General features: G+C 39.5%; 1 protein-coding gene across 1 annotated transcript in view; it reads left to right on the top strand.

Moving 5' to 3' along the window:
* Nucleotides 1-23,969, top strand: part of CFAP46 (cilia and flagella associated protein 46) — a 169,050-nt gene that overhangs the window by 75,814 nt on the left and 69,267 nt on the right. The window contains exons 22-33 of the mRNA XM_054983246.1: nucleotides 551-658; nucleotides 2,361-2,542; nucleotides 7,361-7,492; nucleotides 11,199-11,367; nucleotides 11,743-11,827; nucleotides 11,913-12,051; nucleotides 15,755-15,938; nucleotides 18,570-18,729; nucleotides 19,059-19,219; nucleotides 19,921-20,022; nucleotides 21,914-21,961; nucleotides 23,326-23,490. Of these exons, the coding sequence (XP_054839221.1) occupies nucleotides 551-658; nucleotides 2,361-2,542; nucleotides 7,361-7,492; nucleotides 11,199-11,367; nucleotides 11,743-11,827; nucleotides 11,913-12,051; nucleotides 15,755-15,938; nucleotides 18,570-18,729; nucleotides 19,059-19,219; nucleotides 19,921-20,022; nucleotides 21,914-21,961; nucleotides 23,326-23,490 (1,635 nt within the window). The remainder of the gene's footprint in view (nucleotides 1-550; nucleotides 659-2,360; nucleotides 2,543-7,360; nucleotides 7,493-11,198; nucleotides 11,368-11,742; nucleotides 11,828-11,912; nucleotides 12,052-15,754; nucleotides 15,939-18,569; nucleotides 18,730-19,058; nucleotides 19,220-19,920; nucleotides 20,023-21,913; nucleotides 21,962-23,325; nucleotides 23,491-23,969) is intronic.

Raw genomic sequence — 23,969 nt, 5'->3', positions numbered from 1 at the left:
CCCCATCTGCAGTCTGAAGTGATACTGTTGAGACCAGATTTATCACTTCATCTGTCGTTTGTGACAACGACTGAGTGAATTTACTCAAATTTAAGGGACACCATGGGAAAATTAGAGTGAGGGGGGGAGAGAAAGAGCTGAATTTAAGGCAAGGTAAGTTTATTGTTTGTGGCCAAAGGCCATTACAAATAAAACACATAAAGCACTCTTAACATGTAAACATATGTACAAATATTAAAAGATTAAAATGATCTAGGCAGAAAATACCAGTCAGATAAAACCCTTGTTGTCTCTGGAAACAACTCTAGCCCGGATTTTCTTGGCTGCTGAATTTAGAGAAACCGAATTATGGTATGCTCCAGTTATAGATGATGATTTTGTGTGGATGAACTTACCCAGATTCCAAATTGTGTGAAGGATCTGTCTTTATTTTCAGTGAAATTCTAAGCAGATATATACCTTTCAATGCCTTTATCTTCTACTGTTAATTCTGCATTGTTTTTTATTCACCAATGAATTGTAATCGGTATTAATATTTGTTTCCATTCAGACTAATGATGAGGGTCCAAATCCCATGACTAAAGTTTTTATTGGTCTGGAAATGTACTCGTGCAGTGGTTTGGGTCTCATGGAATTTACGCTTCCCAATTTGCCTCAGGTATATATTTAATTTTATCCACATATTATATCTGTTAATATAATCTGCCATTCCAAAATATGTTTATATAGATAGTTCAGTTTCTACTACTACTACTTTTATATGCAGAAACTTTTAAAAGGCAATTTACTACTATGGCTGCCAACTTTTTTTAGCTGATTCATCAACTGCCCTATATCTGATAAATCAAGTACTTTCATTAAATTTAATTGAAAATTATTAACAAAAGAAAACAGACTAACCGAGCATTGGTATGATTTGGAAGTAACTATGAAAATACTGTCATTTCCAATAACTGTAGGTGTAGCAGTAAACCTTAAATGTGTGTGAAACATTAATCAAACAAAGCCATAGTATATTGATCAGTGGAGCCATTAAAGACACACATTTATTTCTTGAACCTTCTTTGATTCATACATGGCTAATGCATCTCTCTACTTATACTGAGGATTTGATAAAATGGAAGGAAAGGGTAACCTGCTCCACCCCCAGCACTGTTTTACTGACCTCAAGTCCCTCCCACCCCCATCAACATACAGGCAACCCGTCTGTTTCTCCTGCATTACAGCTACAAGGGAACTTTTGAGGCTGGAAAAGTGGCACCCTTAACCACAGCCTCTGTGGATGCTTTTTAGCAATCAAAAGCTCTCAGGTGATTTATCTGTGGATCTCCCTCACCTCCTCTCGCTGACATTCACACAGCTCCTCTTAGACCTTTTCTTGTCCGGTGTCTCAAAAGGGATATCTGAGCTCTTGTCTTGTATTTATGCATGTTGTACATTTCTGCCACGTCAAGTAGACTCTAGTATTTAGCATCCTGGGAATGTAAGGTTCTTTTTTTTTAAAATGCCAGTAGATGTCTAGACCTCAGTATAGTTTTGAAACGTTGTCTGTGCCTTGCAATAGCTGTTTATAGAACTACATGTTACAGCAGCAGCTTTGCATCTTCAAACAGGTCACTGCCAAGCAGTCACAAAGCAAAAGTGGAGGTGCAATTTCAAGTGGAAAAGCAGTTGAGTTCAAATTACAGGAGGGCAAGAGAGCTTGCCCTGAACCTTACCTACTTCTTTAAGGGGACTGCTGGGGAGGCCATGTAAATCATTAGGGGCCCCATAATTTGAGAACTGAAAACCAGCAGGAGAGGAGGGAGCTTCTAGTATTGCACCCAGAATAATATATAGGCTCCATTTTCACAGGTTTGTGACAATAAAAGGCTTTCCGGTTTAAACATAGAAGCATTGCAGAGGAGCTACACAGTGAGAACCTTGTCCCACTTAGTTTTTCTCAGGTCTCTGCTACATATGTTTGTAGTGATATTGTCCCTTTTTCACTGGTAATTCCCACTCCCTCAGCTGGTTGATCAAAAGAACCTTAGGAAGAAATTTGCACAACCTGAGAAGAACCTTGCACAGCTCCTTTTTCATCCCCAAATTTCCTTCTTGCATTCCACTATATCTTGTCTTGTCAATATTCTAAGTTCCCTTGAGAAACATCATTGAGACTTTATGTGATTCCAAAACTAGACACATAAAAGATGTGATGCTTTTAGAATTTCGGATGAAATAGAAAAGATATAGAGTATAGTTTTCCTTGAATCTTTACAACAATCTACCATATTTTATTTCCTCATGTGTATAAGGCTGGATGTATTTGATATTAATGTGGATCCAGGTAAATATTCTTATCCAATTATCTTCTGCAGTTGTTCAAAATGGCTTTAGAATGCAACTGGTCAGATTCGCTTGTGGAACTTCAGACACTGACCAGACTTACACACTTTGCACACACTGTTCATGACCATGAATTAGTGATGACGTGTGCCCAGAAGACTTTGGAATTAGATGATGAAACACTGTACAACACTGACACCAATAAACAAGGAATGTAAGTAGATGTGTAACTCATAAATGTTAATTTCTTTAATAAAAACATCAGGCATAATTAAACATCTAATATAGGGGCTAGTCCAGATGCAACAGAGCCAGTCTCTTAACTATAGTTAAGAGATTGGGATTATCCAGAAGGATTGGGCAGCCCTTCCAGACAGCAAATTCTCCCCTCAAGGTGACCAGAACCCAAGGTTCATTCTGAAGCTTTGTACTGAAAGGTCAACAATAATGATTTTCGGTTTCGGTTTCCCGGCCATGTCGGACGCTCCTCTCCGCAGGTCCACGAGGAAACGTCCGAGCAGCCTGACGGGGCGGTTGGCCTGCGAGGGTTAACCCCCAGGACTCCCAGTGAGGGGGTCAGGGTCCGGAGCGCAGCGGGAAGAACCCCCTGAAAGCAATGCAGGGGGTAAATTGCCCGTTTGCTCCAACGGAGGCCGGCAGACTTGCGCAGCACATCGCGTGCTGCTGGGCCATGGAGAACGGCAATAAGCAGATTTAAGGTGAAAACCTGTAAGTAAGCGAATCCCTTCTGATTTCTAAGCGTATGCGAAGGATTGGTGGGAGTTGAAGCTAAGAAGGCGCGGATTTTTCCCCTTCACAGAGTTTCGGAACTTAGCTGGCGCCCCCCCCCCCCAAGATGGTGACGAAAAAGCAGAGCCCTGCGATGAGTAAATCGGTGATGGCGATGTTACAGGGGAAGGGGGAAACCCTGGAAGATATGGTCAGACGAGCGGTCTTTGAAGCTATGCAGCCCTTTGTAGCGAAGTTAAATGAAATGGGGCAAAAGGTTGATTCAGTGGAAAGCGAAGTGAAAACCATTAAAGGAACAGCGTCTGGAGCAGAGCAGTCTGCACGTGAAAACGTAGTACTCATGAAAGCAACAAGTAAAGAAGTGAAGCTCTTGGAGAATCAAATAATAGGATTACAAGTGGACCGTGCCCAAACGGTACTGCGTCTTCAGAATGTAAAAGAGGAGCAAAGTGAAAATTTAAAAGATTTGGTATCAGAACTTTTGGCGTCATTTGCAAAGGCAACTAAAGAAGAGTTAAAAAGCGATATTCTGGAAGTCCGTCGGACATCTTCAAAATATGCAATGAAGCGTCAGCTGCCTCGCGAGATTATTATTGACTTTTCATTTAAGAAGACTCAGGACACCATCTTATATAATTCGTATAATGTCGACTTGGACTATCGGGCAATAAGGTTAAGATATTGAAGGACGTTCCATTTTTGGCTCGTAAAAGAAGATTTAAATATAAAAGACTTGCGGCTTTCTTGAGGAAATGTGAAGTAAAATACAAATGGTTGTTTCCGGAAGGCATCTGGTTCAGATACAAGGATCAAACCTACAAGATAACATTGGAAGTACAGCTGAGAGACTTTTTGTTTAACCATCAGGAGTTTCAGCAAGAAGAAAGTCCAAAGTCTGAAGGGGAGAGTGGGGGGGAGGAGGGAACGAGCGCATCTATTGTAGCTGCGCAGAGAGAACTGAGACCGAGACGCAGGGGGCGGGGGAGAAGACCTGATCCTGAATGTAGTCTGTATTTTATAAGATCTACCAATCTGATAGCATATTAGAAAGTTAACTTTAAAGAAAAATTGCAGTATGAAGAATACAAGACATGTAGATGTAGTGTGTGTTTTCTGTTTATATGTTGCTCTTCCCTTTTCCCCATTCCCTTTTTTTCCTTTATATTTTTGTAGTTTTTTGTAGTTTTCTATGTTAGAAATTAAAAATAAAAAAAAATTATAAAAAAGGTCAATAATAATAATATTAGGAAAATTAGAAATAATGCTTGTAAAACTTCTATCAAAACATAGACCTTTAGTGCCCTCTAAAGTACATAATGATTATTGCATCATATTGATTATAGTAAAGGACACAAGTAAAAGCAAAAATATTTAGCAGCTGCTAAGTGCTGGAGTCTTAAGTGGAAGACCAGCAGGGAGGCAAGATGCTTCATCTTTTCCTCTAAGGCTTTTTTTCTGCTCAGAATCATACCAGATTGGTGTAGTGGTTAAGGGCAGCAGGACTCTAATCTGGAGAATCAGGTTTGATTCCCCTTTCCTCCGCTTGAAGCCAGCTGGGTGGCCTTGGGTCAGTCACAGCTCTCTCAGAGCTCTCTCAGCCCCACCCTCCTCACAGGGTGATTTCGTGGGGGTAATAATACATTTTGTAAACTGCTCTGAGTGGATGTTAAGATGTCCTGAAGGGAAGTATATAAATCGAATGTTGTTGTTGTCGTTACTACTACTACTACTACTACTACTACTACTACATGTCAACCTGTCAGGAGAAAATAATGGGGGACTGTACATCTCACATAGTTTAGGCCTCATTAAATCTGTTGCTTTATAAAAAATGGATGTATATTTCTTTTTATTTCATGTATATGCCTTTTCTGTCAAACTGACAGGAAAATGTGCAGGGGGGGCTGAGTTGTTAATATGGAATCCTCAAATTTTTCAAATATAAGTTATTTGTATATATACTATTTATGTTTCCTGATTGGCCAAATTGTTCTGTATTTGGGACTGTGTGGCAGTGCAGCAAGATGGGTTATCATCTCAGGCTCTTGGTTATTCCAGTACAGTGTATAAAGGACATTGGCAAAGTTGAAGTTTTCCTTTGTTCATAAAGAAATGCGCTGGTGTTTTGCAGTTGCAGGGAACATGAGAACCTTTTTTATTCTTGGGAAATGATGCTACTAAATTAGGGTTGCCATCCAATAGTTGGCTACCATCAGGAGGCTGGGAGGCAGAGACATGAAGAGCACCACTTTGTCATCATCATGACCTCATTTCCGGGCCAAACCTGGAAGTGATATCACACTGCTCTAAGATTAAGCAGAAACTCTGTGGCTGTATCATAGATTTTCTGCTGAATCCTAGAGCGGGTTCAACCCAGAAATGACTTCATGACGTTGATGCAATGGCAATTTAATTATCTTTATTCTCACCAGCCTACAGAATAGCAGTAGGAGTCAGCAGCTTGCAACAGGAAACAAGCATATACTAAATAGGACATTAAGGTTTCTAGCTATGTGGCTGACAAGAAGTAAGAAAGAAAAGAAGCAGGAAGCAAGCCAGAGAGTTGGAACTCTAGAACAAACAAGAAAGCAATTTAAAAAGGAGCAAGATGGAAGTATAAATATCCTAAAATAACTGGATATATGTATCTACTGCTTGGTTTGACATTTGCACAATTTCAACACATCATGACATTTTTGGGGTACTATGCTCTGAGTAGCACTCGCATTCATTTCCACTTCTTATTGATCTGGATATTTTTGGTCCTCCAAATAATTATTATATGGAAGTAGTATTATTTTCTTCTTCTTTTCCAATATGATTATAAAAATCCAGGCACTTTTAAACTTTGTAAATAATCATTTTAGAGAACTTTTCACAAGGAGATAAAGCATGCAACCATTCCAAGCCTGGTGTGGGGGGAAGAGTATCCTCTCCCGTTTTTTCTCTTTTTCTTACCTGTTTGCCATTGGTCACCGTGGGCTCAAATGACTATATGCGGGATTGTGCAATGTGTGTTGCTGAGGGCGGGCTGTGAAACAGCAAGTGCTCTTTTTTGCTACCAGTTTTTAACTGCTTATCTTTGTATTTTTAACTTAATATGTTCTGCTCTGAGCCTGCTTGCAGGGAGAGCAGACTGTAAATTTAATACATAAATAAATACACCCCCAGTCTTTATTGACTGCATAAAAATTGAGTGGAAATAGCTCTGAGATGGGATATTCTGGCAGGATGACCGTCGTGCTTTTGACATAATGTTAGCTGTTCACTAATAAAATTTATGTTTTCACCTAGAAAGTTTTCTGTGCATAGTACAAAGGCACACATATGGATCTTCACAACATTCAGGGAGGACCTTTCCTACATCAAATGCTTTCAAGTGTTAGGTTACAGCTAGGGTTGCCAACCTCAGATGGAGCCTGGAGATCTCCTGGAGTTACAGTTGATATTCTAGACAATAGAAATTTATTCCCCTGGGTGGACTCTATAGTATTATACCCCACTGAAGTCCCTCCCCTCCACAAACCCTGCCTGCCCCAGGCTTCATCCCCAAATCTCCAGGAATTTCTTAAACTAGAGTTGGCAACCCTAGTTTTAGAGCTGTCAAGTATCTTAGCTTGTAGCAGTGGTGAACTGTTAGTGCGGCACAAGGTTAGGAAGTCAGCAATATTCCATATACACAAGTCCATCGAGTTTCATGGTTACTGTATTTTCAACCATCACAAAATAGTCCTTTTTCATTCTCCAACCTGGATGGATGCAAGGGACAGGTTTCAAGACCTATATATTCAGTAAAATATATGGTAAATATATGGTAAAATATATGGTAAAGTGCAGTACTGATGGCTAATTTTACTCTGGATATTTCTGATATAAGCCCAATACCCATTTACTATTTGTTGTAGAGTTTGAAGTGGTAGGGTAGTTAATCAATTCCTTCCACATAGGTTTTTTTGTCCATACTGTTTCTTTTGCATTTTTACATCAAGAAGCAGGCAGATAAAATAGCAGATATGATAGCATAGTAGCAGAATGAAAACCAGCTCTTTTTGTATTTGGAAAGGTATGTGGTATTTTCTTTTGTTAGTATGCTATTTTAAGAAAATAAATGTTCAGACTTTATTGATGGGTTCAAAAACCTGATTCTCAGAACTTCCCACTGGTGGAAACGGCTGTACATGGGATGAGGATAGCCTGGAAATTATGCCATGCTTTGAAATTAATGTTTTTGGTATATAATATTAGAAGTTCAACTGAAAATTATTTGTGGTTTTCTGTTCAGGAATGATTACACTGTGAGACAAGAAATGCTAAGTATTGCTGCTTGTACACAAGGGAAGAGTATAATGGAAAACTTGGCAGGAAAAAAACAATTACGTTTAGTAGCATCAAAATCCTTTGTTAAAAGTGCAAGGTAAGTTGTACATATTGGAGCACTGTAAAATATTTTCGAGCAATTTTAACTCCTACAAAATAGCAAATGTATACATCAAAGTAATATACAATATCCAAGTAATTTAATATACATTTTGTGTACTGAAGGGTATTGACAAGAACCTACAGGAATTTGTTATTTCCATAGAATATTCATGGATATGTAAAAATAATGGTATAGCTTTAGAATATAAATGTTTGTAGGTGATTACTTAGTTCTAACAACAGACATTACACTACATTAGCTTTGGAATATTTGTTATAGGCTTTCTTGGGTTTTAAAAAATTCATCTTGTTTTTGGAGCCATAGGAAAACATAAGCTGCTGTTTGATACTATACAGGCAAAAAAATTGAGAATTACTGCATTTGTAGTTGAACTATACAAGGTTTACTGGAAAAAAGAAATGGCTCAATGTGTTCTTTACCATCAGCCACTAATAAATAGAGAACAAGATATGTTAATGGAAATAATAGAATACAACCACTGACTGTTTTCCCTGACTGCAAAGAGAACATTGCAAACAATAGGTGGATAGCTGTTTGCTGCCCCCCGCCCCCAAGTTGGAATAAAGAGGCAGACCTAAGGCTTGGGTACTATACGGCCACTATTTATTAGCAACAACAGTAACTGTAACAAGAACTCAAAGCTGGCAATGGCCTAATTAGCAGTACAGGTCAAGCCCTGGGGTCACTCCTGGACCCCGCCTTGACCTGTCTGGGTGCACCCCACTGCCCTGGGTGCGAGCCATCCATAAGCATGGCTGGGACCTGGCCAGCCAGGCAGATGGTTTACCCCTTAAAGCTTCAAACACCCCAGCCATGGACTGTGAGGGAAGGACTTGCACAGGAGAATCCACCAGGCAGCCTCTCAACTGGCAACCATGTAGCATGCCAGCCAATCCTGACAGGCCCCTAGATCCCCACCAATGAGGATGTACCAAGAGTGCTTACTGGCCCGCTCACTTCCCCAACTCTGCTTAGGCCTTTGCGTCCCACAGGTGGTCTAGCACCAACCACAGCCCTTGCCGCAGGTCATTTAAAAATATGTTGTTGCTAGCCACCAACAGGTGGACCCTGTCGCCTCTGTAGAGGTCAACTAATTCAGCCCTAATTCTAGGGAGAGGCAAATAGATCCCCAGCCCCTCTCACAAGGCCTTCTGCAGGGCTCTGTTGGCCTCATGCCTAGCCCTCTCAATTGCCTTTGGATCCCAAGCTTTCTGACACTCCTGACGCAGAAGCATTGCAGACCACATTATCAAGATGCCAGGTCACTGCTTGCCTATCCACTGCAAGTCAGCCTGTGCCTGCATCAAAAGGGCCTTGCCCTTCACCAGCCCCAGGTCATTACCTCCCAGGTAAATGGCCAAAATGTGAGGTGAAGGACTGCTCCTCCCCTCAAACAGCAAAGGCAGCAGGCTTGGTGGGCCACCCGCCAAGCAGCATACTCTTGGCTTGGTGGGCCACCCAGAACACCATACTGTGCCTGTAGCTTTTCACAGCGAAACACAGTACCTAGGGGAAAAAAAACAGTTGGGGAGAGCTCACAGCACATATCACCATTGTAAATAAACAGTCTCGAAGGATCTTGCTGTAGTTTGTTTCATCAAGAGGTTTTATTTTCAAGCTGGATGGCAGGACCTAAACCCATACTACCACCTACTACAGCATCCCTTCTACTTCAGGTTCTACTAATTAAACTTTTCAATTCTATAAATGACGTGGAATTTAATGGTAGTTTATTTGGAGCATATGATAACTGTAAAACATTCCAGATATTGCATACTACAATGGGAAATTGATTAGCATCTTTAAAAACTGATGCAATAGATTTTTGCAGCTGGTATAGTGTATGCACTTGTTAGTCAAGATGTTTTCATTCTGTGAGAAAATCTTTAAAGTGTTAATGGATCTCCAACAGAGATAGAAGTACTGAATATAACTTGAACTCCAAATTAGATAGGTCTAGTGAAAGTAAGATGGTAAAAGAATCCCCAGATCTTAACATCCAGAAAATATATGAAGTATCTAAATGACCAAATGACTAAATGACTAAATGACTAAAACTGTAACTTTTCTTTACCGCACAAAATATTTATAACTTATTCAAGAATTGTGTTTTTATTTCCATTGGCATTATTGAAAAGAATTTAAGAGTTCATTTGAGAAGCCCAGAATATATACAGATCATGGATTATTATCTTTCTAATGGAAATATGGTAGCTGTTAGAAGGGGAACAAACAACTTAATAGTGTATTATATAGAAGTTAAATGAAAATGTGAATAAGACCTATTTAGAGACAGAAACACACTGGATGTTTTTAAGGCCATAGTTTGGGCATCTAGCAAGCAAATACAGAAGGGGCAGATTATATTTATTTCTGCATTTTAAGAGAGGGAGGGGGAGACAGAGAAATAATAGATGGAATACTAAAAGCTGAATTGGAGCATAAATGAAATAGGAAGCTGAAAATTTGAAGCAGATGCTAGATTTGAAGGATACCTATTAAGCTTATAAGAACATAGATTTTATGAAGCAAAAAAAGTTTGACTCAGCTAATGAAGCCAAAATGCTGGCTTACAAATGACAGACACAAAAAAACCCAGAATCTATTTCTCCCATAAAACAAGAAAGTGGAACATGTCTTTGAGAATTCTGAAACATTGGTTGCTTAATATATACACTTTGTATAAATACTTTGTATAAATTTGAGCAACCAAATCAAGAAAACATTCAGAAGCAGATAAAAATTCTCTAGGTAAACCTATAAATAAGGAAGCAGAATTGACAGCAGTCAAAAGATTAAAGAGAAACAAGAGGCCCAGATGATTTACTGCCTCATTATTAAACTTTTGAAATACTAATAAAACAGACACAGTAATTAATTAATGAAACTCTTTAAAGGGGCTATACTCCAATCATGGAAGACCTTGGTATGTTAAATTTAATAAGAGTCCTGCCTTAGTAAGGATGCACTCCATTGCTTAACATTAACCATAAAGTGTTTATATCACTGTAAGCAATAGCTGAACAGATTACTTCATAAGAAGATTTCTATTTCATAGCTAACAGAAAATATATAAGACTTGAAGCAGAAAGCATGTAAGATGGTTTTTGTGTGCCTGATGCTTTCTTCTTCAACTCCTTTCTCTCGCTGTCTAGGGGCGGGGAGCTTGGACCATTTTTTAAGAACTAAAGAAGGAAGACAGATGTGGACTCATACTCTTGTAAAGTGGCAATTGTTAATTATTGGACCAATACAGAACATGTTACAGCAACTATTAACCTATATTTTTAATAGTTTTAGAATGCTGGCAATATATATTATTGTCATGCAAATTTCATAAATGTATACACAGATTATCTGTAATTATCACCATTTTAACAACATGTAATAGAAAATTATTTTAGAACAAAATTATTTTAGAACAGATCAACAGGAACCTGGTTTTATAACAGTGTCCATTCCCAGTTGTAAATCATGAGCAGACAGATACCTTCTATCAGACATTTTTTTTTATTTACAGAAAAACAGGTTAAATCCTGTGATAAACTCAGAAAATGTGATGCCTATTTTAGTGAGGATACACAGAGAGAATATTGGTTGGGTTTCTCTGTAATCATAGGAGACATTGTCTACCATATACAGTAAACATATGATTATTGTTGTTTTTCCTCTTTCAAAGTTATGCAGCGGCAGCAGGGAATCTTGGTCTTGCAGTGATAGCAAGTAGACACTTCTGGAATGCATGTTTACCTTTCATTTGTTCTGCAGTAGACAGAAAACAGCTTAAAAACCCCACTGAAATCATTCTCAAAAACATCATTAAAGCAACAGAAGCCAAAAATAAGCAGGTAACAAATAACAGCATCTCGTAGCCAGTTCTGTTTGTTCCTATGCAAGTAAACAATAACTTAAAATAGAAACTTGAAGACCAGATATTGTCTAGTTAATTTATATTAATATATGAAATCTGTCAAAAGGATTTGAATTTGTTAGTGGGGAGGGAGTTTTAAAAAAATATAAATAATAGAATTCTGCCCTTCCATATCTTCTTGATTCCTTGGCCTGCAACCTTAAAACCTCCCTTGTTTTCTACCAACAGCGTTCAACTCATCCTGTTTCTTTGCCCACTGAGAGGTGTTATTTTTCTAGCCAATCACATATTTTTTATTGCTAACCATTAAAATTCATGAACGTTCTTTTCATCTCCACCTATCATTATATAGGGAAGAGAAGATTTGGTATATTTGCATCAATGGCCTACAGCTGAATTTCAAAGCAGCAGTGTGTCAGATGGGCATTTTTATCCAGGTATGTTCTTTTTATAATGGCATTTTTTGTAAGCTGACTGCATTGATTTTGTGACATTAAAATATGGTTTTAATGTATTTTCCAGGTGCAGATGAGGATTTGACACTAAGAACGTTTTTGTATGTATTATTATTCCAAGTGTATGCTGATCAAAATGATTGGGAAGCAGGGCTTAAAGTGTTAGATGAAGCTGTTCAGATTCTTCCTCGAACTAAGCACAGACTGTAAGTAATATGGATTCTTTTTGCTTTTAATATACTCGCATACAGTTTACAGCTGTGTTGATCATGCAGTGCAATCCTATGTGTGTCTATTCTCAAGTCATTCCTACTAAGTTGAATTGTGCTTACTCTCAGGTAAGTGTGCATAGTATTACAGCCTTAGACCCCACAGGAATGATCCAAAGCACTGTTGTGAGCAGAGGCTTGCTGTATTCTTTCAGAAAGGGTACATGGCTCTCTATCAGTCACATGTTTCTGTTGATAGGAGAGAAACCCCAGTATGTACCTTATATTTATTTTTATATATTTACATCACTTATAGTCTGCCTTTCTCACTGAGACCCAAAGCGGATTACACAGTATAAGTAAATACAATCAATAGCTGGGACAGTCCATAAACCATACAATAGGGTATGGCTTGCAGAAATTTGAAAACAAGTAGAAATCCAATACAGAGCAGACAATGCTTAAGCAGAGCATAAAAGATTTAATAGCACATATTAAACAATGCAGGAACTACCCAGTAGGAGCATACTTGCTGCAACAGAATATACACAGTAATAGTGACTACAATCCTTATCCCTTTACCAGAGCTTCTTTCTAAATTATTTCCTTACAGCAAAGTCTATGTAAGAAAGCCATCGTGAATAATTCAGTTTTGCATAGTTTGTAGAAAGCCAGGCAAGTGGGAGCTTTCCTGACCTCTTTAGGCAGGCCATTCAATAAGGTGGGGGCCTCAAAAGAGAATGTGCATATATGAGCAGTTGTTGATTTTGCCCATTTGCAGGGTGGAACCCAAAGAAGGCCCTGTTCAGATGAGCAAAGTTGCCATGGTAGACAATAGGGAGAGAGGCAGTCTCACAGATAGGAGGGAATGACCTTTTATGTGATGGCCAAAACTTTGACTGAGCCCAGTAACTAATAGGTAGTCAATGGAGTGACTGCAAAATGGGAATAATGCACCTGATAATATTGAAGCTGCAGCAGTCTAGACCAACTGGAGTCTCCAACTTGGCTTCAAAGGGAGACCTACATCACAGTAAGCCAGTCACAGTGTACATCACAGTAAGCCAGTCTTGATGTTACCATGGCATGGATCCAGGTGGCCAGATTGGCCGTGTCAACATAGAGGGCTGTTTTTCAGGCTAGACTGAGTTGGAAGAAGTTATTTTTTGCAGCTGCATTAACTCGCTTCCCTAGCAGAAATGCTATACCCAGTATAATCCCTAGGCTCTTGACCAAGTCTGAAAGGGTCAGCTGAACCCCATGAAATGTGGAGAGCACAGTGTCCTTCAAGATTTCCACCTTCCTCACCATCATCACATCTGTCCTATTTGGGTTCAGTTTCAATTTTTTGCTTTCAGCCATTTGTCCACAGCAGTCAGGCAGCAGCTCAAGACCTCTTCTATAATACCAAGGGATTTGGATAGCGATACATAGAGCTGGATGTCATCTGCATATTGATTCCAAAGCTACAAATGATTTCTCCTGAAGGCTTTACATATAGATTTAATAAGATGGGGTATGTGTCTTTTGGAACCCCAAAAGATAATTCCCACATTGAAGATAGCTGATACTTGAAGCTTCTTCATTACAGCCACATAGCAAAAGAACTGCAGTGTCAATGTGATGGGACTTTAAAGGGATAAAATGAAAAGCTTACCACATCTTTTTAGCTTTGTAGATAAGCTAGAAATATAGAAAGGATCTGATAGGGACAACAGTTTCACCCAGAATCAGTGAATTGGAACCCCCTACCCCGACAAGGATATCAGCATTCCTCACCAACATCGCTCAGTTTTGTCTTGATTCAGTTTCATAGGCCTGAACATGAATTTTGTGCAGTGTCTTGTCAAATTTTTTCCAAGTCTTTCATTACTATCACTCAAGACATCTTCCAACTCTAGGTTTACCACAAGACTGATGTCTGATGAGCGGCAAGAGGGCACTGGGGAGCAATACTGTCTATAGCTCCCAGCAGTCTACCATTCGAGACTTTCACTAAGGACTCAACAGAACTGCCATTAAGGCTCCCAAAATCCTACAGAGTATTCTGGAAACTTGCAGTAGCCATAAATTCCTGGGTGCTGGAGGCAGAGCAATCTAACCTCGGCCAGGTGTCAATATATAGTGATCTGTTCATGACAAATGTCATATTCCAGGCCTCCCACCAGATCACCAATCTCCTGCACAGTGCAGAACAGTCAATCAAATGTATGTTTTTTTCAGGATAGGGCCCATTAGTACAACCTGGGTAGTCCTCCTGAGTATGGTCAAACAAGGTGGACTTGGTATGTTGAAGACCCCCAGCACAGTCAGCCTGGGGGTCCATCTCAGCCACCTTAAAGGTCATAAAACCAAAGGTTGGCTCTTACAAAAAAAGCTCCTAGAAGGAGCTGGCAGAGCAGATCTTCCCTATGTCCTCCTCCCAGCAGCCCCCTCCATGCTCTGAAACCCCTCTGTGATGATTTCAAGTAAATGTGTGCATGTGTCTTTAAATGCTTGGTGTGAGATAGGTGAAGAGTGAGGTGAAGGAGTGGGATGAGTGAATGATATGATTGGTTGATGACTGAGAGTGTGGGCAGAGTGAATGCAGTTTAGACTGAGAGTGAAGAGCAAAGTTTCAGTCAGAAGAAAGCAGGCTAGCTGTGTGCTGCCTGAGTATGTTGAAGTATTTATGAGAGAAATATAACCTGTATGGAACCTGAACTGAGCATGTTTGTGAAAGAACACTCAGTCCAGAAAAGTGAGGCCAGCTGTGTGTTGCCTGAGCAGGTTTAATATTTCTCTCATAAATACTTCAACATACTCAGGCAGCATACAGCTAGCCTGCTTTCTTCTGACTGAAACTTTGCTCTTCGCTCTCAGTCTAAACTGCATTTGCTCCACCCACACTCTGAGGCATCAACCAATTATATCACTCACTCATCCTTCTCCTTCACTTCACCTATCTCACACCAAGCGTTTAAAGACACATGCACACATTTACTTGAAATCATTACACCCTCCATTCATAATTAGGGACAACTTGTAAAAAAGATACATGATAGTTTGAGAATGATATGATGATGATACTGGGAACTGTGCAAAATTCAGTTTCTCTTTGTCATTGACCTCCTCCCCCCAAAACAACCTGTGGTATAATTTGTTAACAAGTGGCCCCTGCTGCTCAGTCAAGGATTTGGGGGGCAGTTAGTGGGTTGCTGGAGGAAGGAAATGGCAGTGAAGATCCATTCCACCAACTCTTTTCATGACCATAGGATCAACCCATTGTTTTGCTTTACTTGTTTGCATTCCAGGTTTGATACTTTTTTATTACTGTCATGTCTATATCACAGAGACGACGACTTCTGAGTCCAAGTAGTTCTGTAGCTGATGCATATTAAGTTCTGATACCAGCAGATCACTTTACATACATTTACGTTAATTCTCTTATGTCTGTGTTATGTGCCATCAGTTGCCTCAGACTTATGGTGATCCTATGAATGAAAGACCTCCAAAATGTCCTATTGTTAACAAATTTGCTCAGATCCTACAAACTGGAGGTCATGGCTTCTTTTATTTAGTCAAGCCATCTCGTTTTAGGTCTTCCTCTTTTCCTACTGCCTTCCACTTTTCCTAGCATTATTGACTTTTCCAGAGAATCATGTCTTCTCATGATCTTACCAAAGTACCATAGCCTAAATTATCAAAATCTTTTTTCTAGTCCAATTTTCAAACATATGTTATTGGTGAAGGCCAGACTTGGACGTAACTATATAATGGAAATTCAGAAATTCAAAGATGAAAGTGAGGACTACCTATCCTATATGTGGCATCGTCTGGCACTAGTGTCATCAGACCTTGTGGGAAAGTTGTCCTGTTACCAGAATGCAATTGAAGTTTTACAGGTCTGTATCTGACCTCATTTTTAAGATACTGTTGCTAGTGAGCGTTTCTAAGTTTCTAAAGATAGTTTCTGAGACAGTTTTAATTTTAAGTTTTGTGTAGCCATCTGGAACACAATTGCAGAACATCTGGTTTTAGAGGCTTTTTATTTTTAGATGTTTATATCCTATCCCCTCCATTAAAAGCACGTGAGACATTTGTGAAAGCACATGATGGCATCTGAAGGATGTTCCAGTCGCTTATCACATTTGAAAATTTGACTATTATCAATATATCTAATGATCAATCTGTGTATACTTAAAACCAGAGATTGGGGCCCTGAACAGACAAGAGATCTTCCTAAAAACTTGTGAAAAGCTCAAGGTTTGCAGAAAAATCTGAAAAAATATATTGGGGGGTTAAAAACTTCCAGAACCTTTAATACTCTCAGTGGCCATTGTTAGGCAATTACAAGAGTATTGCCAGCCTTCAAGCCTTGGTTTCTGTCAGTAAAAGGGGGAGGGAACCAGGGCTGTTTTGGCCTTTGTGTCCTCCCTCAAAGGGGTGGGACACATTGGAGCCAGGCTTGGCAGCAAGTACTAAACAACTTGATATCACACAACTTGCATGACTCACACAGGACTGGCTGCTTGCTACTGCTCAGCAGCAGCCACCTCATGAAAGCTAAGATGATGTAGTGGCTAGAGTTTCAGATTAGAATCTAGAAGACCCAGTTTCAAATCCCCATTCTGCCACAAAAGCTCACTGTGTTAGTTACACATTCTCAGCCTGACCTACTTCACATGGTTGTTGGGAGGATAAAATGTAGGAGAAGAAAATGATGTGAGTTAATTTGGGTCCCCATTGTGAAGAAAGGTAGGGTATAAATGAAGTAAATAAATATAGAGAAGTAAATAGATATAGCTGAAGTGAGGAGGGGGACTTGTAGGAATCCCCGCAAGTCTCTACAGGTCCACCACTTGTATTTAATAGTCCTCATTTTCACCCTTTCTTTTGTTTTAGTTTTCATTTCAATTAAGTCTTAATATTTAGAATGTATGTGACTAAGAGGTATTGGGTAATTTTTAGTAAGTAAGTCATTTTCTAGTTCAGTCATGGATTAGATTCAGTCCATTTGACCACAATATTATGTTGGGGATCATAGGAACTACCTGGCCAAAAGCTGTGTGAAACAGGGATTATAATAGGAAGAGGAATTATGTGAGATCGAGTGAAAAAGTTGGCCCATTTAAAATTATGCCTACCAATGTGTGGCACCTTGCTCAAAGCTTTTACTGTATTATCAGAGGCTCTGGTTTTTACTCCCTTTTACTCCCTTGCATTAGTTTGAACTGGAACTTTCATTTGATGGGCTCCCAGAAACTACAAACAAGTTCTGCTACTGGAAGGGATCTTTGCCACCTCAGCCCTCATATGGCAGATTCCTGCACCACCCAAAAAGACTAAAGATTTTGGGGAACTTAGGAAGAGAAAGGGATGATAGATAGAAGGGAAGGGATTGAAATTGCCCTTCTTCTTGTGTCTTGTTCATGTCATGCAGTGTAGTCTTAGATCCATGCCATACATTTTAATTTTGATGTCTATCCCTATTTTGGGGGGGGTGATGAAGAAACTGTTTAAAACATTGCTTTTCTAATGTTTTCGCAAATAATGTTACAAGATGCTTTGGAAGGGTGTTCTAGAGGATTTTATGGTGGCTCAAATCTTAGATAACATGCTTCATTTTCTTCTACCATGAGATGTCTCTGCCTATTGAAGCATCATGCAAAGTTGTATTTTACTATTATGATTCTTACTGTGGGATCCCAGGTGCCTGCTGGTGGTGGGCAACCACCTGGTGGTTTACCCGCCTGCCCAATGGTTGCTGGTGACCAGCAGGAGGTTGCAGGCCACCTGGCAATCACCCGCCACCAGCAACCACCCTGGGCATAAGCATGGTGCACATGCTCCCAGTAGGCATGACAATATCAGTTCCTGCACTTAACTTGGGGCCGATTTGGGCCCTGATTCTCAAAGAAGAGTCTCCTGCTGGTGAGTGCCAGGTCCCCGCTCTCTCTGGGAGGGTATGTGGACCTGGCAACCCTATTCTTACCAGAATAGTAAACCCAACAATCATTATTATATCAGCAGTATGTCAGCACAGACTCCCGAGTCTAAATTTAGAACATATGATCAACAGATCTATGAGCATTGCACTTATCCCAAAGAATTATTTTATAATTATAGGATCAAAATTATTTTTATTGTTATTCTGTTTTGGGCCTATCTAGATAGCAGCTTCCCTGCAAGAATGGGGCACTAACTAGTGTGAGGTTGTAGGTGGATGATATTCTCTAGTACTGCACTTATATTTGTTCCTGCCAAACTACAGTTTGTGCTTTTCCCTATGAACAAAGATGGCTTGGAACCCTGGTTTGCAGAGAACAGTGTAAGTTGTAATTTGCAGTTTAGATGTAATGGCAAAATGTGATTTGCTGCAAAAGTGGAAGTCTTTAATTTGATGTGCAATGAAAGGAGGAAAAGAAACCATAATGCCATGTGCTCATTCATGTAGAGGCAACTCATGGCTCATTGTTGTGTCTGAAGCAGTGAATAACAATTAGTCTAATAATACATTCACCATCTGTTTATAGAAAAAAGAATTTGAATTAAAGAAAATTGATAAACTGCTAGAATTTGCAGAATGGCTGTACTGCAATCAGTTTCCTGTTAGTGAAGCCATTAAACACATGGACTGGGCAATAAATATTTTGCTCTATCTGAAACCCATAACAAAAAGCCCTGATGATGAAGGTATGTGTTTAAAAAGTCCTAAAGGAAGTTAATGATTTCAGACTTGGGTTTCTTTCTAGCATCTTCTGTTATTTTGATCACATTTACAGTTTTTAGTAAAAATTATACAGTTGTCTAGTTAAGGTGACTGTTTTTCAGCAGTCTACTAATATTATCTTAAATTGGTTTGCTGTTTGTTAGAGCTTCCTGGGGCTGTATTTTCCCTCCTTTTTAATTGAAAAATATTTTATAATAATTTATAGAATCTTCTAAGTCAGACTTAGCATTCTATTGCATTTTTATAGGTTTTTAAATGGAGAAAAATGATATATTATCACTTTTAACCCTAGATACAAACAACGGAATCACATTTGGAGATTTAAGAAACATTAAACAATTAGAAGCTTTGTTTAGAGCTCATACATTAATGGCTGTCATTTCTGGACATGGTTCCCCTTCTCATGAGCAGCACTGTTTGATGGCATACACTTTCGTGATTCGCTTATGGCAGGTGAGAAGACAAAGAAAATGTGGCACAGAAGAGACCCGAGCCTCTAACTGTAGGCCAGCAGCACCTCCAAGCTATGAACCTGCTTATTCAGGAGAAATGCAGTCCTTTCCAGGGCAGACTTTTGCTACAGTCCTTGAGCAGCTTTCCACTGCCCTGCAGCACCTCAGTCTTGTATGGACTGAGCTTTAGTTTATTGGCCCTCATACATCCCAGTAGCTTCTCTGGGAACCTGTTCAGGACTTCCATGAACTTGAAGGTTTGCAGGAAAATATCAAAAGTGGAATAAAAGAGAACTGAGGGTTAAAAACTAACCAAAATTAAAAGTAGTCAACGTACTGCCTAGCAATCCAAGATGACACACGAAGTGGCTGCTGTTTTTTAAAGCAGCAATCATCCAGTGGAGAAAAATAGAGTAAGAGATGGGGGGAACAGGTATAATGGTCTGCTTCGGTGGGAATAAACAATTGGGAATTCACCTGAAGCAGAATACAGATTGAAGTGGCACAGATTGGCACTTACACTCACTTGTATGTAAGTGCATGTTTCTTCTTTTTACACTTAGGTGAGCCCTACCAGCTGTATCTTTACTAGTGTGTCTCATTTTCTGTGTTTAACTATAATACTTCAGCTGCTGAGGTATGTTATTAAGGATGATGTTTTGTACATGTTTTTTCCTAAAAACAAATGACATTTTTGCTTAGGTTGCCTTGTCATCGGCAGGATCTGTTTTGAAGGCATCAGCCAAAGCCTCCCCACCACAAGTAGTCACTCCCAAAAAACAAGGAAAAAAGGATGCAAGACAAGTAAGATTATGTTCTGTATCAAAAGCTTTTTTTGGTTTATTTGTTTATTGAAGCCATTTATACTTCACTTTTAGCTATAAAGTTGTCTGCTTGTATGTTATTTATTCGGCCGCTAATAAATAATGTAAGCAAACGATGCTAATAATAAAATCAACACAACCACCACAGAAAAGACCCAGTTGCTGGCCCCCACCACCCAGAGAAGGGCTTTAGAACATTTTTTAGTTATGTAGGTAGTCAATTATATCATTTTATATCACCTTTAAAAAAAATTTCCCGAGGTAGCTTTGAATAGCTAAAAAAAAAGTAAAAACGCAAAACTGAATACTGATCACAGATAAAATTAAACAGGAGATTATAAAACCACAGACATATGTTATGAAAGACTTAATTAAAATTTGACATATAAAACCCAATAGAGAAGACCCCAGTCGAATCTGTCTCAGGACTGCCACCACAATAAGGCTCTTTCTCTCATGGCTACTCATCTCACTTCTACTTTAGGAAGGCAGCATCTGAAGATGATCTTAAAGGCTGGGCAGATTTAAATGTGAGCAAACATGCATTTAAGTTTCTAGCTCTTTGGATTTAAAGGAAAATCAAGAGATATTTTGAGAAGTGTCAGACTAAGACTGGAGAAATGCTTGTTAAAACCTCCAAACAGCAAGAAGCTCACTAAATTACCTTGGGACAGTCATTATGAATGTTTCAGCATAACCTAACTCCTATGGAGTGGAAATAAAGAGCCCAAGGGGAGAACCATGTGCTCTACCTTGTGCTTTTTAGAGAAAAGACAGGTTGAGATTAGGTAAATATATAGATACAAGAGCAGGTAATCCTTCAGATCACCTGGAGCAGCAAGCTACATGGGCTTTTATAGGTCAAAGTGACAACTTTTAATTGTGTTCAGTAACATATTAAGGACCAGTAAAGATCCTCTAGTTCTTGATTTTATGTGGACAGTTACTCTGGTCATGAAATATGGAAGTGTAAGGGTTTGATGAATCTCTGTAATGCTACTCTTCTAGCCCATATTACAATTATGCACTCCGGCCCTGTGAAAGATTTCTGTGTTGAAATAGATGATCAGCAGCACAAGAAGCTTATGTGGATTCATGATCAGCATTGCTGGTTCTGACAGCCTTGATCACCAAGAGACAAGGCAAGGGGAAAATAGGCCCCCGACTCTATCTGGGTTTCAAAGGCACATACTGTGCTCCCATTCCCACTGGTGCTGTCAGCCCCTTGCTATCTTGAAAGTCTTTTCATTGATAAAATTGGTGTAACAATCATGGGTGCCTTGTGTTGTTTGGGCTGAGAAATACCACAACATTCAGCTTAGCCTTTTCAGAGTTATACTCCCCTTTCTTCTTTTCCCACTGAATGGAAGGAGGAACGAAGGAAGAAGTAAACATATAAGGAACTGTGGGGAGAAATAATAAAGTAGCAACCTTTCAACTCCATTTTGGGAAGTGATGCACTGGCATCACTTCTGGGCACCCAAGGAGTGATACCAGCGATGAAATATAATCAACAGCGAGCACCCCCAACCCCCCCCCCCCCACCAGTTGCTGTGGGGAGGGGACCTGGCAACCCTAGCCTGAAAGATTTTTAGATATGTGAAAAGTAGAATCAGTATTTGCTATATCATGTGATTGCCAGTACTGTGCCATACACCCTCACTGGCAATTGCCCTACTGTTGACCTAGAAGTAGAGGAGAGATTTTAAATGGCCACAGTGAGCACAGTATATCTCTCTCGGGCTTTTGCTAAATCACATAGTTGAGATGGAATTTTAGATGCAGTGGCATGTGTGTTAAAATAATGTATTAATAGTGACATTTTAATGGATAAAAATTGTACAAAGATGTTTTCCATTTTTTTCTAATAGAGTTCCTCAGCAAGCCCTCCTAGAAAAGACAAATCCTCTGTTAAGCAGGTACATTTCCTTTTTTCAGTATAATAGTTTAATTTGTTATTTTTCATTAACATTCAACAAAATTGCTTTTCATCTGATAGATATTATATACTTGGAATTCCAAAAAGTTTTTGTCAAGGTACCTCAACCAAGACTCCTATGTTAGCTCGGTATTCAGGCTATAATAAGATGGATCTTTTTATGAATTAAAAATTGATTGAATGACAGGAAACCGAGACTAAGAATAAATTGACAGTTTTCAGAATGGAAGGAAATGACTCATGAGGTCCCAAGATTTGTTTGTTTACATTTGCCACCTTTTCTACTCAAATAGGATTCCAGAGGCAGATTGGTATTGAGAATTGAGACCAGTGTTATTTTATTTGTTCATAAATGATTTGGATTTGTGCAGTAGTAAGGTTTGCAGATTATACCAGTCAGATGTTGAAGAGCTACAGGAGGATTTCTCTAAATTGGGTGAATGGGCAACAGCATGGCAAAATGGTGCAGTGTTGGTATCTGTAAGGTGATGCACATAGAAACAAGAAAATCTTAACTTTAAATATAAGGTGAAATGGTCTGAACTGGCTGAGACCGAGATTGAAAAAGATCTTGGGGTTGTAGCAGAAAGATAAATGAAAATGTCAACTCAGTGGACAGCAGATGTGAAAAAGGCAATAGCCATAGTGGGGATAATTTAGAAAAGATTTGAAAATAGAATAGTAATGTAGTCCCTATATAGATCTATGATGGAGCCACATTTGGAATTTTGTGTGTACTTCCATTTGCCATAACTTAAAAAAAATAGCAGAGCTAGTAAAGTAAACAAGAGGGCAACCGAGATGATTAACTGCTGGAGCAGTTTTCCTATGAGGAAAGTCTAAGGAGTCTTGACATTTCAGTCCAGAAAAAGATGGCTAAGTGGGGACATAATATAAAATTATGCAAGGAGTAGAGAAAGTAGATAGAGGTTTTTCTTCCTCTTCCATAATACTAGAACTTGTGGGCACTCAGTGACGTTTATAGGCAATGTGTTCTGGAGAGACAAAAGGAGATACTTCTTTATTCAAAATTGTAGAATTCACTGCCTGAGGACATAGTGATGACCGCGAGCACTTTGGCTTTAAAAGGGGATTAGACATATTAATGGAGCATAGGCTCATCAGTGGCTGTTAGTCATGGTGTATAAAGGGATTCTCCATATACAGAGAATACCAGTGCCAGGAGGCAGCATTGGGGGAAAGCCTTGGTCTGCACCTGTGTTGCCCCCCACCCCACCCCGGCAACTATTCTGGCTGCTGTGTGAAACAAAATGCTAGACTAATGGACTATTGGTTTGACCCAACGGGGCTCTTCTTATGTTCCTTACAGTTTTTTTATTGCAGGTTCAGTCAGTCACAAAAGAGAAACCTAAACGGAAAGGACCAATAGAAACCTTACCAGCGAATGTAGAGGAATGGGCTAGCTATGACTGCCCTGATGAAATCAGAGATATCTTTAAACAAGACTCAAGTAGCTATTCTCTGAGCAGCTACAACATTTTAGCTCCTGTAAGTAACATTTTCAAAATGATACCCTTAAGGATGAACACTAGCATTCTCTCCTCAAGCCTTCTTAGGCTAAACTACATGTTGTAATGCATGTGAGTCCACCACAGGGATTCACAGCCATATTGGAGCTGCACGTTCTGAATGGCATCTCCATTTAAAAGTGCCTCAGGTGTCTGGTTTGGATGAGGACTGTGGCTCATGGGAAGGAGGGGCTCTTACCTTCTCCCTGTACTGTTTTCCTGAGCTGAAATGGTGTGCTTCTGCTTGGAAAAATGGCATATGGGGAAGGCATGAGCTGTTCCTCCCCCTGAGCCACAGTCCTGATCTGTATTGGGCCCCTGCAATGCTTTTAAATGGAATTCCCACTGGGTGCACTCGTGCACATTGCAATGTGCAGTTTGGCATCAGATTTATGCCTGCTGGTGGGAAGAAGCAAATTTTCTATGGCAGAATATGATTGATGTGTAGTTGATAAGGTG

This window comes from Eublepharis macularius, chromosome 6 (assembly GCF_028583425.1).
Source record: "Eublepharis macularius isolate TG4126 chromosome 6, MPM_Emac_v1.0, whole genome shotgun sequence".
In the NCBI taxonomy this organism is placed as follows: Eukaryota; Metazoa; Chordata; class Lepidosauria; order Squamata; family Eublepharidae; genus Eublepharis; species Eublepharis macularius.
This window is presented reverse-complemented; position numbering and strand designations above follow the sequence as displayed.